This window comes from Eptesicus fuscus, chromosome 13, assembly GCF_027574615.1.
Source record: "Eptesicus fuscus isolate TK198812 chromosome 13, DD_ASM_mEF_20220401, whole genome shotgun sequence".
Classification (NCBI taxonomy): Eukaryota; Metazoa; Chordata; class Mammalia; order Chiroptera; family Vespertilionidae; genus Eptesicus; species Eptesicus fuscus.
Genome location: NC_072485.1, coordinates 40,291,200 through 40,309,932, shown reverse-complemented (window position 1 = coordinate 40,309,932; position 18,733 = coordinate 40,291,200). Strand labels below are relative to the sequence as shown.

General features: G+C 36.9%; 1 protein-coding gene and 1 non-coding gene across 5 annotated transcripts in view; one reads left to right on the top strand and one right to left on the bottom strand.

Annotated features, from left to right (window-relative positions):
• Positions 1–18,733, top strand: part of PPME1 (protein phosphatase methylesterase 1) — a 63,676-nt gene that overhangs the window by 23,147 nt on the left and 21,796 nt on the right. For all 4 annotated transcript variants that reach the window (XR_003620774.2, XM_008149964.3, XM_054725500.1 and 1 more), the window contains 5 exons: positions 4,484–4,577; positions 5,665–5,757; positions 11,508–11,565; positions 12,317–12,368; positions 17,303–17,457. Coding sequence is in view for 3 of the 4 variants with exons in the window: in XM_008149964.3 (XP_008148186.1) it covers positions 4,484–4,577; positions 5,665–5,757; positions 11,508–11,565; positions 12,317–12,368; positions 17,303–17,457 (452 nt within the window). In the remaining variant the exon portion in view is untranslated. The remainder of the gene's footprint in view (positions 1–4,483; positions 4,578–5,664; positions 5,758–11,507; positions 11,566–12,316; positions 12,369–17,302; positions 17,458–18,733) is intronic.
• On the bottom strand, positions 6,429–6,535 carry LOC114234591 (U6 spliceosomal RNA). Its single transcript, XR_003620801.2, has one exon. It is a non-coding gene; the product is annotated as a U6 spliceosomal RNA (small nuclear RNA).

Here is an 18,733-nt window from a genome sequence, read left to right as displayed (position 1 = left end):
TAGCAAATGGAAAATTAATTTAGGTTTAGGACGTACTAAAAGTTTTGTATCTCCTTTTTAAAAAAAATTATTCTTTCTGCTGGAAATAGGTTGTTAAGGTCAAAGTTTGACAAGGGTTCTCAATTTGGGATTCATAGTTGAGTTTCCTGAAGCCAATGGAACTGTACATAAAATACATATTTGTGCTTTTTTTTTTAGAGTGAAACTTTATAGTGCTCATCAGATTCTTAACAGAGTCTGGGATAATGGCAAAGGGTCCATAAACAATTTGAATCACGTGTTTAGACCGAAGCCATATTTCCTTTGTGTTTCACACCACCATTTTGTTCCCTCTCGGCCAAACTCCTTTTTCTGGTAGCAGGAGTTGGGAGGAAATTATACATTTATTTTGTTAGGTTTTAAATAAACTTTATTGTGACTTCAAAATTCTCTCTATATATTTACATCCTAAAGTAGATTTTTATTTATAAGTTGAGGACTTAATAATTCATCTCTCTGTTAGTTCATAACTTTAGAATTGACTTAGATTCTATAATTTTTCATATCTTGAACATTCCTGAGTTTGTTGATTGCCTTTTTGAAAAGTCTGTTTTCTTCCTTTTTAATTCTATTACCAGTCTAGACTCCCATCTTCTAACCAAGTTACTGCAACATATTTTCCAGAATAAAGTCTATTTTGTACCTTTTACCACATTTATTTTTTTAAAATACTTAATTGGCTCCTCATTTTCTACAACATCATCCAAATCCTCTTTGACTTTTGGGGCCCTAACACACAAATAACAGAAGTGGGGCTTATTATATTCCCTACTTTATTATGTCTTATATTATTCCTTCTCCACTATCTGCTTTCAGTTGTATCATCTTCCTTTAGTTTTTCAGAACTGCTGTACTTATTCCTACATATTGCAGTTAGCTATTTTTAAATTTTTGTTTTTCATCGGTGTCCCCTATGACCGGCACCATACTGGGTCCTTATTTGTATCCTTCTTTCTGCCTGAAATGTCTTCTTTCCTCCTGATTTCCGGTAGTCTGTATTCTGTCTGTTCTTCAATTACTAGCTTAAATGTTACTTTTCCTTTGAAGTCTCTCTTTATTTCCCAAGCTGAAAGTAATCTTTCTTTCCTCCTTGAACATTCACAGCACTTTAGCCATACCTCTTACTTTATTTAACAGTACCTTATGTTAGATATTTAGGTATTTTACATTAGCTTATTGAGAACAGGCATTATCTAGCTAGTATGTAAAGATTAATATAAGGTCCTTGCTATCTACTTCATGTCTAACATTAGTTGCAAAATTACCTGAAGTAGTGGAGTTTATAAACAATTGTGTGTTCAAATGAAGATATTATAAGTATGCTAGAAAAATCTCTGGGAGTAGGAGTAACATTTGGAGGTATAGATTATTGGTGCTTTTATCAAATGGGAATTACTCATATGTTGGTGTAAATTGGGGAATCCCTGGAACTGTTTTTTTTGTGTTTTGTTTTTTTTTAATGGAGGAAATTAGAAGTGGAGGATATTCTCCTAGGAAGAATTTCTGTTTATAGGAAATAATTTTTCTTTAACTGGTACCTAGCCAACTTGGAAATTTTCTGTGGCCTTGACAAAGTCAACCATACTTAGACTGTGAAAAGGAAACCTCTGATAATATGCCCTAAAGCCTTATTACTTTTTAGAAGCATAGAAAGAACGAAAGGGAAGAATCTAAGAATTATTAATATAGCATTGGGGTAAATAGCAGAGGGTTTGAAAGTGGCAGAACTGGATTTGAATGCTGTTACTGCCACTTAGTAGTTGTATAACCTTGGGCAAGTTACTTTACGTCTCTAAATTTGTTTTTTATTTGTGAAATGGGGATAAAAATAACTCAAAATTTTGTGAGGGTTAAATGGAATCCTGCCTGTATTTGGCACAATGCCTGTTGTGTATAGTAAATGTTAGGTACTATTACTATGATGATATAAAAAATCCATTTACATAAGAGACCCTTATATAAATGCTTGGCATGCCATGTTGTGGTTGTTATATTTGAAATTAGTATATGCATAGGTGGATTTGTGAGTGACTGATGAGTCGGTAGAATTAAGAGTTTTGCCTTTAGTTTTCCAGTAAGAATTTAAGTGCAACCGGCAAATGAAAAATATTGGTCTAGGCTAAAGTTGTAGTTTACTGTCACAGAGATAGTTTTTCTATCAGAAGATAGGGTTACTCATTTACTGAGAAAGCACCAAATGCCAAGTATATTAGATTTCTGAAAAAATATGTCATTTTATTTAGTCACTACAATAAAAGGCAGAAGGAGTTTAAATAATTTGAATTTTCTAAGCCCATATTGCATTAGGAATTTGTAGGGATTTGTAGGGAAAAAGTAGGAACTGTGAGGAATTTGAACTCCTCTCTCATTCCAAATCATATACTTTACCTTTGCATTTTTAGCACCCCTCTTTCAACTTCTAGAACTTGAAAAATTAGTGCCTCGTCACACTCAGATTTAAATCAATTTCTAGAAGTGAGACCCAATCATCAGTATTTTTAAAAGCTCCCTAGGTGATTTTATTATTACACTAGAGGCCCGGTGCATGAATTTATGCACCAGTGGGGTCCCTCGGCCTGGCCTGCGGGATCAGGCCGAAACCGGCTCTCTGACATCCCCTGAGGGGTCCTGGATTGCGAGAGGGCACAGGCCAGGCCGAGGGACCCTACTGGTGCATGATTGGGGCCAGGGAGGAACACGGGAGACTGGCCAGCCTGGGAGGGATCACGGGAGGGCTCCAGGGTGTGTCCAGCCCGTCTCACTCAGTCCTGGTCAGCTGGACCCCAGCAGCAAGCTGGAGCATCTGCCACCTGGTGGTCAGTGCACATCATAGTGACTGGTAGACTGGTCAACTGTCTGCCCCCTGGTGGTAAGTGCACGTCATAGTGAGCAGTTGAGCAGCCTTAGCATATCATTGGTTGAACGGATGACCTGACGACCGGACACTTAGCATATTAGGCTTTTATTATATAGGATGGATTGAGAACTGACCTGTCTCAATGTCTATAAGAGAGTAAATATTTAATAAATCCTTGATTTTTGAAAGAATATATACCTGACTGCTGAGCTGCTCCCTTATAATTCTTTCCAGTACTATAGCCACTTAGAGTACTTTTGTATTAACTTAAGTCTTAAAAAATTAAAAAGGGCTTTGCATTTAGTTTGTATATATTCTCCATTCAGCCCCATAGCATGCACAGGAAGATGTCTGGCAGGAAGTAATATTTTGCTGCTCATATAATTCTGAATTTCCTTCATTATTGGAAAGAAGGTGTGGAAATAGGGGAAGGCTTAGGATGTCTTTCTTGTGTCTTATCCAAGATTGAAGACAGGTTATAAATAGACATTTATTGGTTGTTTTTGTTTTAAAATAATCTTGCAATTTTTAATAATACATGGTTCAAAAATCAAAAGATAGAAAGGAATATATATTGAAGATTGTCCCTCTTATCTCCCAGGATACCAACAATGTTATATCACTGCTCTTCCAGAAATATTCTAAACATATATAAGCAATCGTATCTATAATAATAAAAGCATAGTATGCTAATTAGACCAGACAACCTTCCAGATGAAGCTGGAGCTGTGAGGGAAGCCCGGGTCCCGGGTGCCAGAGGGAAGCCAGTGCTGGCAGCTGGGAGAAGGAAGGCCTACTCTTGCATGAATTTCGTGCATCGGGCCTCTAGTTTATACGTATTTCCCATTTTTACCCAAATGGTAGTATATGCATCATGTTTGTTTATTTACTTAGTGTATCTTCCCCATATATAAAGAATCTTACCAGTATATAAATATTTCCTTCTTTTAACAACTAAATGTTATTTCTTTATAATTTATTTTAATCATTCACCTGTTGATGGATATTTAGGTTGTTTTCAATTTTTCTCTATTACAAATGATGCTACCTTGAATAGATAAGTTATTTTACTTCTTTGTGAGCTTGTATTTGGATAAATTCTTAGAAATTCCAGGTATTGATATTGCCATTTTGCCTTCTATGAAGGGTTGAATATTTACTGGCTGGGAAATAATAAATGTGAAATTATGTGAGGGATTAAAGGTATGAAGAAGCATAAGTGACCAAAACAATTATTGTAGCAGGTTAAGAGGATAAGAATTAGCCTATATCCAAGAATAGGAGAAAGAGCTACTGGGTTTTGTGGTATGTATAAACACAGAACACATTTGTGATTAAAATATACTAATTAATTTCCTCAAATCCTAAGTTTTTTACTCTTAAAATATATTTGAACTTTAAGAAACATATATTTGAATTTTAAGTGTAATACTTTGCGTATGAAACCACTTCATATCTTTAAGGAAAAAATACCCTTGCTATTTTCTTTTCAGATTTACATTTAGTATTTGTTTGATCAAGATTTTAATCATTTAATGCATAACTATTTTTTACTTAAAATCTCTCTCCCTCTTTTTATTTCCATAGCCCTGGAAGAAAACGGGATTTTTCCCCTGTTTCTTGGAGTCAGTACTTTGAGTCCATGGAAGACGTAGAAATAGAGAATGAAACTGGCAAGGATATATCCTTTGCAAAATGGCTTATCCTATCTAATAAAAGAGTAATATGCAAATTGACCATCACTCCAACACACAAGATGGCTGCCCCCATGTGGACACAAGATGGCCAGCAGGGGAGGGCAGTCGGGGGCACCCAGGCCGGCAAAAGAGGACAGTGGAGGGGGACCAGGCCAGCAGGGGAGGACAGTGGAGGGGGACCAGGCCTGCAGGGGAGGGCAGTTGGGGGGGGACCAGGCCTACGGGGGAGGGCAGTTAGGGACAATCAGGCTGGCAGGGGAGCAGTTAGGCATCGATCAGGCTGGCAGGGGAGTGGTTAGGGGGTGATCATGCTGGCAGGCAGAAGTGGTTAGGGGCAATCAGGCAGGCAGGCAGATGAGTGGTTGGGAGCCAGCAGTCCTGGATTGTGAGAGGGATGTCCAACTGCCCGTTTAGGCCCAGTCCCACCAGGATTGGACCTAAATGGGCAATCAAACATCCCTCGAGGGGTCCCAGATTGGAGAGGGTGCAGGCTGGGCTGAGGGACACCCCCCAGCCCCCCTCCCGTGCACGAATTTCATGCACCAGGCTTCTAGTTCTTTTGTAAGCTTATAATGTTTAAGTAGAAGATTTATGTAGTAGTTCCTAAAATGTTCTTTATTACTATTGTTTATTTCATTTTTATTCTCCACCTGTTTTTTTGTGTGGCATGGAATATTACCTATAAGTCAGTGCCAATATTTTATGTGGCTATAATTGTCTAATGCATGTGAAAGGGATTAAGAATTAAATTTCTGAAACTGGTATATTGCCTAAGGCCCAGGGTAAAGTTTCATGAGTGGTGAGTTGAACTTGTTTTTAGCGTCTAGAAACCAGGGACTATGTCCTCATTAGTGCAAAGGAAAGCATTTTTTTCCCATTGATAAAATGGTCATACTTGTTTCATGCTTCAAAGACAAACTTATACTGAAGTATCTCTTAAGTTTAGAAGTCTGCATGCAGCTTTGCGTGTAGCTTCATGCTGCATGAGTTAGTTTTCTAATCAGTATTATTATGACTAATCAAAAATTTCAATGAACAAAGTTTAGATATGTTATCTTTAACTATTCATACTCTTTTCGAGTTTATAAGAGTGGTTCAGAGGGTCCAGTCCTACTCCTTTTGCATGGAGGAGGCCATTCCGCCCTTTCCTGGGCTGTGTTCACGGTAAGTAGTTAATAGTAGAAGTTGATATTAATGCAATCTTTGTTTACTTCTGGATGAATTTGACTAGCCTAACTCTTCCTTCTGTGCTCACTCTTTGGCTTGATTATAAGAAGGTTATGGATGTGAGTCGATTCTGTATTTATTATGGTAGGCCAAATATCACTTGTTCGTTAAGGTAAAGGTTCTTAACGGGTGAGTTTCAGTGCATGATTTATTCAAACGTTTTGTAAAGTGTTTTACATATATTTCATTGGGTTGAGGGGGATGGAATTTGTGCCTTGTCAAAAGTGGGGGGTCTGTATTTCAGTGATCTAAGTAATGGAGAAGCAGACATATTCTATTCAGTTGCTTTAAATAGAGATAATGTCTATCTTTTATTATCTCCCTCATAGAGCCTATTGTACTTTATATTTATACATAGAGATGTCCCATAAGTATTTGGAAAGTAATCCTTCTTTTTTACAAATAATGCTTTTCACTTAATGGTACCTGTGAGCTATTAGGAAGTAAGCAATATTTGGTTGATGATAACCTGGTCTAGAGTAGAGGATATGTGTCTGTGTGAATGCTGTTATTTGTAGGTCTTCCTAATAGCCTTGACTCTCGGGTGGGGTGGTCCATGTGTAGAGAGAGATACTGCTAAGGAAGATACTGGCAATATTCCTTTTTTTAAAAATATGGAACGCTTCACGAATTTGTGTGTCATCCTTGCGCAGGGGCCATGCTAATCTTCTCTGTATCGTTCCAATTTTAGTATATGTGCTGCCCAAGCGAGCACTGGCAATATTCCTTATAAAGTGAAATTATCATATCTTATGTGTATCAAGCAGATATACATACTTCCTCTACTTACCACTACGGAGTCCGAGGGACAGAAAATGGGAGCAATTTGGAATGCAGCACTAGGTACTCAGAGCCAGATGAGTGTGGAGCTGAAGAGGCTTCTGAATATATCATTTTGCTTCTGGCAGGATTATTGGGATTAAGTATAAAATCACCTGGTCTCTTCTTTTAGAATATGAATTCCTTAAGAACAGGGATAATGTCTTACTCTTTCTTGTTTCCCAAATGCCTGAAACAATTCTTGACACATAGGCACTTATTCAACTGTTATTAAATGATTTGTCCCCTGCCTTGTTTGCTATTTCCTATCTCTTGCTTTAGAATATAGCTGTATGATTTGCCCATAAGTGCTAGGCTCTTTCATGTATCTAGACCTGTGTTGTCCAATAGAGATACAATGCCAGCCGTATATGTAATTTTAAATTTCTGAATAGGGACATTAAATAGCTAAAAAGAAACAGGTGAAATTAATCTTAACATATGTTTTACTTAATTCATTGTACCCAAAATCTTACCATTTCAACAGGTAATCAATCTAAAAGTTACTGTTAAGATAGTTAGCATTATTTTTTATACTGTCTTTGAAATCCAGTGTGTATTTTATACTTATAGCACATTTCAGTTTGGACTAGCCACATTTCAGGTCCTTAGTAGCATAGCTTTAGACATTTACATTCCTCTATTAGATTGTAAGCTTTTTTGTTTTGTTTTGTTTTATTAGTCCTCACTAGAGGATATATTTTCCATTGACTTTTCTTAGAGAGGGTAAGGGAGGAAGTGGGGGAGGGGAGGAGAGAGAGATTCTGTATTTATTATGGTAGGCCAAATATCACCTGTTTTTTAAAGTAAAGGTTCTTAACTGGCCAGGGATCGAACCTGCAACCCAGGTACATACTCTTGACCGGGAATTGAACCTGCGACCGTTCAGTTTGCAGGCCCACACTCTAACCACTTAGAAAAACTGGCCAGGACAATTGTAAACTTTATTTGTTGGCATGTATTGATATTAAATATTTTTATCCCATTGATTGGAACAATGAAATAACATGCAAAGTGCCTGGCATAGAGGAGGTGATTGATAAATAGCTGCTGACATTATTATATTTTTTATCATTATAGAAGATAGCTCTTTTACCAAAATATATTCTACAGATTACAAATTCCATGAGAAATTAATGAAATAGGGATTTTTGTGATTAAATGAGTTTGAGCAATATTACATATAATATCCTTTTCTTATCCTCTCTTGGAAATTTATCCTGCATATCAGTATATTATTAAAGCCTTTAGGATGTTCTTCGAAGTCTATTAAATTTCAACTGTGTCTCCTAAATGTATTTGACCACTTGATTCCTTTTTTCTAAAACAATTGAATCTGAACTGTGTACTGATTCTGATTCCTTTTTCCTAAAAACAATTGAATCTGAAGTGTCTACTGATTCTCACACTTTGTGAAACTCCTTTTATGGATAGATCACCGTGTCCCAATTGCTTACCTGGTTTACTTCTGTAACCAAGGGAATTCTCTACCACTCAATTGACTTAATAGCTTGGACTTGGCTGGTTAAATTTGCCTGCCCTTTTTTGTTGTTATTCCTGCCAGTGTAACAGCCCAGTGAATGCATTGATATGTGATTGTGCTTTGAAAATAAACATGGCTACATAAAAGTTAGTGCTCTTGCAATTGACTGGACTCCAGAGCTCATATTTCCTCAAGCATTAGCACATGTCTGTGAATCCAGAAGGCAGCTGTGGCAAATAGCAGGAATAAGTTCAAGTGCTTCATAATCATGAGAGGCAGAATTTCCCTGAGATCTTTGCCCAGATGATATTTGGTAAAAAAGGCAATAAAATGGAAGCAAAAGGCCCTTACATAGCAGGTGGACAAGTATATTGGCAGCCAAAGGAAGAGATGAACAACTGTGATTGATGCTAGATCATGAGAACCTTGAGAGCAGATCTATGCCTTATTCACCCTATAGGTCTAGCACACAGAGCCTGGCATAGAGTTGATGCTCAGTAGTTCTTCCTTGAATAAGTTAATACCAACTCCTAAGAGTTAAGAAAAGATTAAATTTTGTTCATTGTTTCCTATTCAAGAAAGCAGAAAAGTATGTAATTTTCCTAAAGGCTTTATCAAATGGCAGTAAGTCATTGATATATGACTGATACATAAAGAAGTTGTATAATGTGTTAGAAAAGTTACAAACGCTAGGAGACATGAAGCCAAAGGACAGAAAGAAATAGTTCAGGGAGAACAAACACAATGTTTATCCTCACTAGTAATCAGATATGATTTATAAAAGGTATCATTTTTTAAAATATCAAATTAATATTTTTCAAAAGAAATCCTCTGTTGGCAAGGATACTTAGAAAATGAAAGTTTCAAACGTTGCTGGTGGCATTGTAAATAAAGCTTTTTTGGAAAGTAATTTACAGTGACGAATCAGCAAATATTTATACCAGTTGACACAGAAATTGTACTTATAAGGAAAAATACCAAAAGTGGGAAAAGCTATTTGTCTAAAATTAACAATCCCAATGTCCAACAATAAGTAAATGGTTAAATAAACTGTATGTACCTATAAGACAAAATATTATGCAACCTTTTAAAATAATTCTGGACAGTATGGAAAAAGCTTTCTGTTTTTCTATTTTCTAGGTTTTCTTTCAGTTGTATGTTTTTTATTTTATAACTTAAAAGATTGTTTTTTTCTTTAATGTACACTGTTTTTAAAGGGAAAAGTTTACATTAATTTCAAAAGTTGTATTCAAAGATTGTATTCAGTTCTCTATCCCACTAGTTAAGAGGAGATTGGCAAACAAATTTGCCCAGAAAAGAGCAGCCAAGATTAGAGTACTTGAAACCATAGCATTCAACTGAATGTTTGGCCTAAGAAAAGCAAAGACATGGGAGGCATAATATTTGCTTTCAACTGTAATATTGTTATTTTTTTAATCAGCCACATCTTTTAAACATTTATTATGTGCCAGGTACTGGGATAAGTGCTTACCTACATGATTCCATTTAATTCTTTTTATATTTCTGTGAGGGTAGGCAGATGAGAACATTAAAATTTAGAGAAATAACAGCCATTCATTGCACCAGAACTTAAACCTACCTCTGTCTGCCTCCAGTGTCATGTTTCTCTGAAGACCAGTTCTGCACTGCCTAAGAGTACAGACTCAGGGCAGAAACCATGGAGGCATATTTTTGAGACACATAAGGCAGAACTTCTAAAGATTGGGACTATTTCAGAGCAGACAAGGACCTCTACAGAGGGAAAGGTAGCATCATCTTGGTAGTGTTCCAGCATAGTGCATGTTGTAGGATTTAATTGTGAATATATACTAAAGTTCCTTATCTATCATTCTGTAAAATTCTGGACCTGAGTAGAAACCCTTTTGCATTAAATGTTTTGTGGGTTTTGCGGGGGGTGGGGAGACCCCAGAGATTCACCTGAACAAGTTCTATTAACTGTCAAGAGAAAGCATTTCTATTTTGGCTTTTGTAACAGGAAAAAAATCCAAGGCATACGTGTGTGTGTTATCATTATTTATTAAAGGATGATAACTAAGGGAGAGCAATTATGGTGTTTTAAAGGGTAAGCTTTAGGTTTCTAGAAAATTAATTTTTCAGAATTCTTTATTCCTTGTTTATATTCAGTAAACTAGTTATTACTGTAGTTGTTGTAATCAAGTTTTTCATATGTAGTGGATAATACAATACTTAGGGCTTCTATAGACTTCTCCATTAGTAATGGGTATAACAGACTGGCATAATTGCTGTGGGAGAATCCAGAACTAAGCAGAAATTGAAGTTTGGCTGAGAGAGCAGAGGAACAGTTGGTGCTATGGATGCAATGGAGAATTAAATATACATGCTATCCTCTTGTTCATATGATGATTTAAGTCAAATGGGACTACTTAATTGTGAATATATCCTAAAGATAGGAAAAATGGATATTTCACATGTATACAAATAATACAGCAAAAATTTTAAGAAGCTTTCATTTCAAACATACTGAGGTTTAAATCTCAAAACAGCTGAATCTACCAAGCTCTAGTTTCTTAATTTGTAAAATAGATATAATACCATCTAGTTAATAGGGTGTTGTGAGAATAAACAAAAGATGTGCAGTTCTTGATAAAGTACTTTACTCAGGCATTCAGTTTTAGATGAGTTCACAGCATTTAAACCTCTAAAATTGTAACTCCCTAGGATATTATGATTTTTTTGTTGTTGTTGACACTCTTACAGATGTCCTCCATTTCCCCCTCTTTGCCCACCTCCACCCAGTCCCTGCCCCCTCTCCTATGGCTTTCACTGCACTGTTTATGTCCATGGGCTATGCATATATGTTCTTTTTAAATATATTTTTATTTAACTGCAATACAAGCTAGTGTGTACTCCTGCATCGAAAGTGAGTCTTTGGCAGGTTTCATGATTATTTCACGATTTCAGGATTATTTCATGATCTGAATGTTACTTTGTGTGATATCCTGAACCAAGATATTAACTGACACATGGTCCTTATCTAGGGAATCTCCCTTCCAAAGTAGGGAAAAGATAACCAAGGAATATGGACGAAAATCATAGTTAATAGAATACAGAGGATCATTGCTTAGAGAAGCTCACTCTGTGTTTCATGAAAAGCTAGGAAGAGTTAAGGTTTATGAAGGGATTCAAGTAGAGAAAGTTATATTTTGAAGTTGGGATGGAACCATTATATGCACCAAAAAAGCAGAAAATTGACATTTAAAAATTTTTGCTTAAAATTGGAAAGTTTTCTTTCAATTGTCCTGAGATTCTTGAATTCTGATGGCAGGTCATTCAACAAAGTTATTGGTAATGGGAAAAATTTGCTAACCCAAATGTATCTTACTACTTTTCCTTTTCCTCCTAGGCAGCGATCATTAGTAGGGTTCAATGTAGGATTGTAGCTTTGGATCTGCGAGGTCATGGTGAGTGAAGTTCTTTTTCTTTTTTTTAATTATTTTTTTGTTAATCCTCACTTGTTTTTTCCCCATTGTTTTTTAGAGACTGGAAGGGAGGAAGGGAGGGGGAAGGAGAGAGAGAGAAATACTGATGTGAGAGAGAGACATCAATTGGTTGCCTCCCACATGAAACCCGAATGGGGTGGGGATTAAACCTGCAACCTTGACCAGAAATCGAACCTGTGACCCTTTGGTGCATGGCCTGATGCTCCAACCACTGAGCAACACCAGCCAGGGCGAGTGAAATTCTTAATTAGTTTTGACTGAATGGCATATTTGCCAAGCCCTTTGAATAGTGTTAAATATTACGAATTTCACTGTGGCCATCAAATAACCTGGTCTTTCCATTTGGGCATTTTGAGGGAAGTTCTAGCTTGCAGTTTAAGTACACACACACACACACACACACACACACACACACACACACACATATTTGTTGTTGCTTAGCGAAGAAAATGTCCTTTAATGTAACCAGATTTGGATGCTGATAATATATAAGGAATGTGAATAACTCACTTTTAGACTACTGTAATTATCATCTTTAGGGTATCCAACTATAAATATGTGCATGTAACACAAAATTTTGCTAAGTCCACCTTATATAAGTATAAAGTCTCCATTTCATTGTCCAAAGGTGAGATTTTTGAAAGATAATACTCTTGCATTTATAATTTCTATCAGGATTTTTATTTTTAAAATATAGGTGTTTTTTTTTTAGGTGAAACAAAAGTCAAGAATTCTGAAGATCTGTCTGCAGAAACAATGGCAAAGTAAGTAATCTAATATTGTTTATACATCACCTAGCTTTCATTACTATCATAAAGAGTAGCATACCTTTATCACTCTCCTGGTGAGATTGTTGGACAATAATTAGTAAATGCTCTATTCTTTTTTACTTATATCTGGTGTCTCCTTACTATTTAATCTATTTAAACATTCATCTTTCTTGGTATATTCAATGTGGTGGTCATACATAAAGCACTTGAAAATTCTTCAAGGCACAGTTTAGTTTGTATTGGCTTTTGAAAAGTTTTCTTTTGTTGACATTGTTGAATAGAATCTGGACATCGATTGGGGACCCATGCTTGGAAAGTAGTTCTCTATAAGAGGCCCTGTGAAATGTTCTTAAGATATCCTGCCCACATTCTTTGCCCAACTTTGTAGTAAGACAGAAACAGAGTCTTAAAGAAATAATAGTTATATCCTAAGCCTTAAAGTAAAAAATAAGTGTAGTATATACAGTAGCTTTCAAACCTGGTCAGTCTTCAAAATCACCTGACAAGTGATTGAAATACAGATGATTTGGCCCTACTTCACCCTACTGAATTAGTTCTTCTACCAGTGCAATCTGGGCATTTATCTATCTATATAAAACCCTAATATGCAAATCGACTGAATGGAGGAACGACCTGTCAGTGTGGGGCGGGGCCAGCCAAGGCGGGTGCCAGTGGGGGCCCCTTGATCGCCCCGCCAGTTGCCCCACAGATCGGCCCTGATCTCCGGTCAGGCCTAGGGATCCTACCCTATATATTGGGAACAGTCTCTTAGATTTAAAAATTAAAACCTGGCAAGGCTACTCTAACACTGAAAAAACAGGATGATGCAGCAGTGACATGCATGGACTCTGGCTTGCACATTTTGTGGTCAGCCCTGATTCTGACACTTATAACTGTGTGACAAAGCCAATTACTTAACTTCTTTCTGCTTCAGTTTTTCTATCCATAAGATGGGGAAAATGGTACTACTGCCTCAGAAGGATCATGTACTACTTTTTATAATCAGGGCAAAAAAGTGTAGCTGCCCATACAACATTAAGATGCCTTTCACCTGTATGAAAAGTATGGTCACTGGTTCATGCAGCATCCCGGATTGCAAGAGGGATGTCCAACTGCTGGTTTAGGCCTGTAAACTGACAGTCGGATAGCCCCTGAGGGGTCCCAGATTGCGAGAGGGTACAGGCCAGGCTGAGGAACCCCGCCCCCCCTCATGCACGAATTTTGTGCATCGAGCCTCTAGTATTTTGATAAAGCTCTATAGAGGAATCTGATATAGGACTAGTGTTTTGGAGTTACTATCTTGTATTGTAAGCAGGATTCTTATGACCCTGTTTTTATACATGCTCTGTCATGTACTTAATATGTCTTCTCAAGTAGTTGATGAACTTTGGCCGAAAATATATTGTCCCTAACTTACTTTAACAACTTTAATCCAAGAGTAAACTATTTTTCCTTTAGAACCCAAACTCATGTGGCCATAATTTTGTTGTTGATAATAGATGCTGTTTGTGCCCTTTCTATTTGCCAGGCTTCATTAAGTGTAAAATAAGCATTTATTAAGAATAAACAATTTATTTAAGTTATTTAAATGTGTCTACATTATTAACTCTGTAATGTAGATATTAATCATTTTTTTACCAGTGAAGAAACTAGTTCAGATTGAATAACTATATGAGGTCACACAGTTAATAGACCAATTGTGATCATTCAACTATAGTGTTTGGCAGAGAGAGAGAGAGAGAGAGAGAGAGAAGATGGAGAGGGAGAGGGGTTATCAATAAGATATTATGTACTTAAAAGATTAAGAGGGTACCCTGGCTGGTGTGGCTCAGTTGATTGAGCTTCGGTCCATGTACCAAGAAGTGTCTATTTCTATTCTGGGTCAGGGCACATGCTCAGGTTGCGGGCTCGTTCCCTACTAGAGGGCATGCAGGAGGCAGCTGATAATGTTTCTCTCTTTTCCTCTCCCTTTCTCTCTTTCTAAAATCAATAAAAACATTTTATAAAATGTTTAAGAGAGTAGATCTTATGTTAAGAGTTCTTAACACACACACAAAAGTGATGCAAGGAGGGTCCTAATATAAGGTGACAGGAGAAGATTTGACTCTGGATGGTGGGCACATGGTGCAATATATAGATCTTGTAATATATATGTTCATGTTGACCAATGTCACCCCAGTCAATTTAATAAATAAATATATTTTTTTAAAGTGATGCAAGGAAACTGTTGGAGGTGATGGATATGATCAAGGTAATCCTTGGGTGATGTTAACACAAATCTGCACTAATAAAAGAGAAATATGCAAATTGACCATACCTTCGTGATACCCACCAGCCAATCAGGAGTTAGTATACAAATTAACCCAATGAAGATGGCGGGTTAATTTGCATACACAGGCGCTGAGTGGCCAGGGGCGGGGCGGGATACAGACTTTCCACACCGCGCCATCCACTCCGGGCCTCTGGGCAGCATGGGAAGGTGGGAAGGCGGCTCCTGCCTGAGCGAAGACAGTGCCGGCAGCCAGGGAAAGGAAGGCTCATTCTTGCATGAATCTTTGTGCATCGGGCCTCTAGTGTATATGTGTGTGTGTGTGTGTGTGTGTGTGTGTGTACACACACACACACACACACATACACACACACACATATATATATAGCCTTACCAAATTGTATATATTAATTATGTACCACTTCTTTGTATACCAATTATACCTCAATAAAGCTTGGAAAGAAAAACATTGGGAATGGGGGTTGGAGTGCTGGAGAAGTTGGGCACTGGGGAAACTGTTTGTGGTGTGGGGTTTCCTATGCTGCAGGACCTGGGTGCTAGGGAAGTGCAAGTTATAGAAGTTTGTAAAGAAAACACCCATGAGTCAGGAACAAAACCTTTTTTTTCTGCAATGTCTCTTCTATGTCCTCTACTGACATAGCTTAACGTCTTGTCAGCTGGCAAAGGAAAAACATTTTAAGGCCTCAGGGCCAATTGTGCAGAACATGCAATGAAAGGTGAATTGGGGCTGAGAGACAATAAGTTGATAACTGGCACAATAAAGTTAAAGAGAAAATAAATGATTAAAATCATGTAGAACTGATTATGGCCAGTAAGTTGGATTCTTGCTGAAATAGACTAAGCAATAAAACATTTATATGATTTCTGAATTCAATAATTCTGTGAAACAAAAATCCCAAAATGGGTATACTTAATGGGTGATTTAGTGGAGTTTTCAAGTAGAATTGTAGCATGATTTTCCCCTTACATATCAACTTTAGAACCTATACTCTACATAAGGTGCAACTCCACTGAAAATAGAAGAGCCGAGATTTGAGCTCAGGTCACTCTGATACTCCTTTTCTGTTAGGTCTGTGATATGCTATACTGCTTCTCAGGAAATGAACCTAGTATTAATAAATATGATAGAATGTCTTTAGAGAGCAACTACCAAAATTATGGTACATCCAGTTATAGACTAGATTTGTAGTTAATCTCTATTTTTATTTTATTTCTCTGGAATTTTAGGACATGTCTCAAGGCTCTAATCTTGGTGACTGAATACTTTGCCTAACTTTAATAAGGATACATTTTTCCTGGTGATAGATGATCAAGAGATTGATCATAACCAACTTTTATCTGTATGAAATATTCCTTTCCTAAGCTTAGATACAGTATTAAGTTGGTTTGTTTCAGACCCTATCCACTTTCATGCATGAAGCAGCTATCATAGAACCCTCCAACTTAGTATTTTAAGGAGACTTGAATTTAGATACTCTTCTATAGCATCTTTTTATTTTATTAATTATATCTGTTACTAGCTCAAAAAAGTTTAGCTTTAAATTTAACTCCATTATTTTCAATCATAAAATTGGGTGGCCTCCTTATCTCCCATTCAGATTGTCTGCAGATGCTGCAGCTACCGTATTGACATTTGTATTGTTGTATGAGGTTTTTAAGATTAATCCCTTTAGAAATAATGACATTTACCTTTGGTATTCTGAATACTGTGGAGACTAAGTAAGGCAAAGCTGTCTTTTGAACTTGATTGACTCAGCCACTCCCAAAAGAAGACAGTAGAGCCAGTGGTTCCTAGAAACATATCATACTTGCTTTTGCTATAGCAAAGAAGGCCTGTCGCAAATAAAAGCCAAAATTCCTACTTTAGTTCTCATTTTCAAAGCTGTAAGGTTTGACTTTGTTAAACAGACCTACTCATAATTAAAGGCTAGGACAGAAGCCAATAAAAATAGGCTCTAAACATCTTTCAAGTTTCTCAGTACACTATACTTACATTTATGTTCATACTTCAAACAACTTCATGTGACAAATAATTAACATTTGTATAGCATTTTACTGTTTTCAAAGTATTTTAATATTTACTCTCAGTTAATTCTCACAGAAATTCAGAATAGTAAATGACATCCTTATCTTCATTTATAGAAACTCTGAAGGTTAAATAACTAATCCAAGTCCATATAGTAAAAAATAGACTTGGGCTGTAATTCATCTTGTGACTCCAAACTTCACTACATTGTAATGCTTAATAAAGTTGTTTTTCGGTTTTATAGATGGGGAAACTGAAGCATAGAGCAGTTAAATGATTTGTTCAGAGTTTCAAGCTTAGGTTTAAACTAAAGATATGTGATTATGTAATTGTACTAAATGTGTGGAACAGTAAAAGTGTTATATAAAGGAAAGTAAAAATATTTGGGTTCTTAGTCCTTAAACTGTCATTTATCAGAAGAGCCAGGTATGTGGCTATGTGTACAAATACTGGGACATGTTGGGAATTTTACGTAGTTATGTTTGTGAGATGTCTCAATAGACCTTTACAGTCCTAGGCCTGTTAGTTACAGACCAAAGGAAGGCGTTAAGAAAGAAAACTATTTTAGTGTTGTCAGAGAGCATTCCCAGCTTTCTTTCCTTGTTTTTGCAGAGATGTTGGCAATGTAGTTGAAGCCATGTATGGGGACCTCCCTCCTCCAATTATGCTTATTGGACATAGCATGGGTGGAGCTATTGCAGTCCACACAGCAGCATCCAACCTGGTGCCAAGCCTCCTGGGTCTGTGCGTGATTGATGTTGTGGAAGGTAAGCTTTCCTGTGCTAACCCATTCAAAATCTTTGAGTATAAGAGCCATCCTGGTAGATTATTATCATGTTTTAATTTGTTGTTGATTTCACTCATCTTGAATTATGTCCCTTTGTCTTTTATATCTTACTTTTATGTTATTTTGTGGCAAAGGCATTCCAAGTGTTTTTTAAATTGGGATATAATGGACATATAACTTTGTGTTAGTTTCAGTTGTACAATATAATGACTTGGTATATGTATAGGGTGGAGCAAAAGTAGGTTTACAGTTCATATGGAAAATTATATAAGAATAAATAATATTATAAGAATAAACTCTGTGTTTCATATCCTTCATGACTATAAACTTTTTTGCCCCACTCTGTATATATTGCACAATGATCACCATAATATGTTTAATTAATATTCATCACCACACATAGTTACAAATTTTTTTCTTGTCATGAGAACTTTTAAGATTTATTCTCTTTGCAACTTTCAAATATATAATACAGTATTATTAACTATAGGCACCATACTATACATTGTATCCCCAGGACTTATTTATTTTGTGACTGGAACTTTGTATTTTTTTACACCGGCATGGCCAAGGGTGAACCTGAGTGGGGGCGGCTGAAAGGCTTAGAAAAGACAGACAAGAGAATGAAAGCTGGGTCTCGGTGGGACACTGCTCCCTGAGAGACAGCGCCACAGACTACAAGCCGTGTCTTTATTTTATAGCAGATGCCATGAGGCAAAGTAAGGGCGTGGCCAAGATGTTTACAATATTCTCGTGGGTTTCAATCCTACTCAACTACATGCACCTGAACTCTATCAAGCCTACATCACTCAGGGACGTGGGGCCACGTGTTTGGACCATAGGTTCAAGCTTACAACTACAGCTGTTGGCTATAATTGTGCTGGGAGGGCTCTGCCCTCCAAGCTGGGACTTGCACGTGGCAATGAGAGGACTGTGCCCTCTCATCATTCCAAGGCTTGAACCTGTCCAAAACACTGTAGCCACGCCCCACACCTACACTCAAGTTACCAACACCCATATTACCTAATCATTCTCCATGACAAACTTTTCATAAATACCTTTTATGGCTGCATAATATTTTAATTGTATGTATGTTTCATAGTTTTATTTAACATTTAAAAAGAAACTGCCATGTCTTCTATAACCCAGTCTTGGAAGTCACACTATTACATATACAAGTCAGCCCTTTTCATTGTGGGGATACTACAGGAAGGCGTGAATACCAGGAAGCAGAAATCACTGGAGGCCATCTTGGA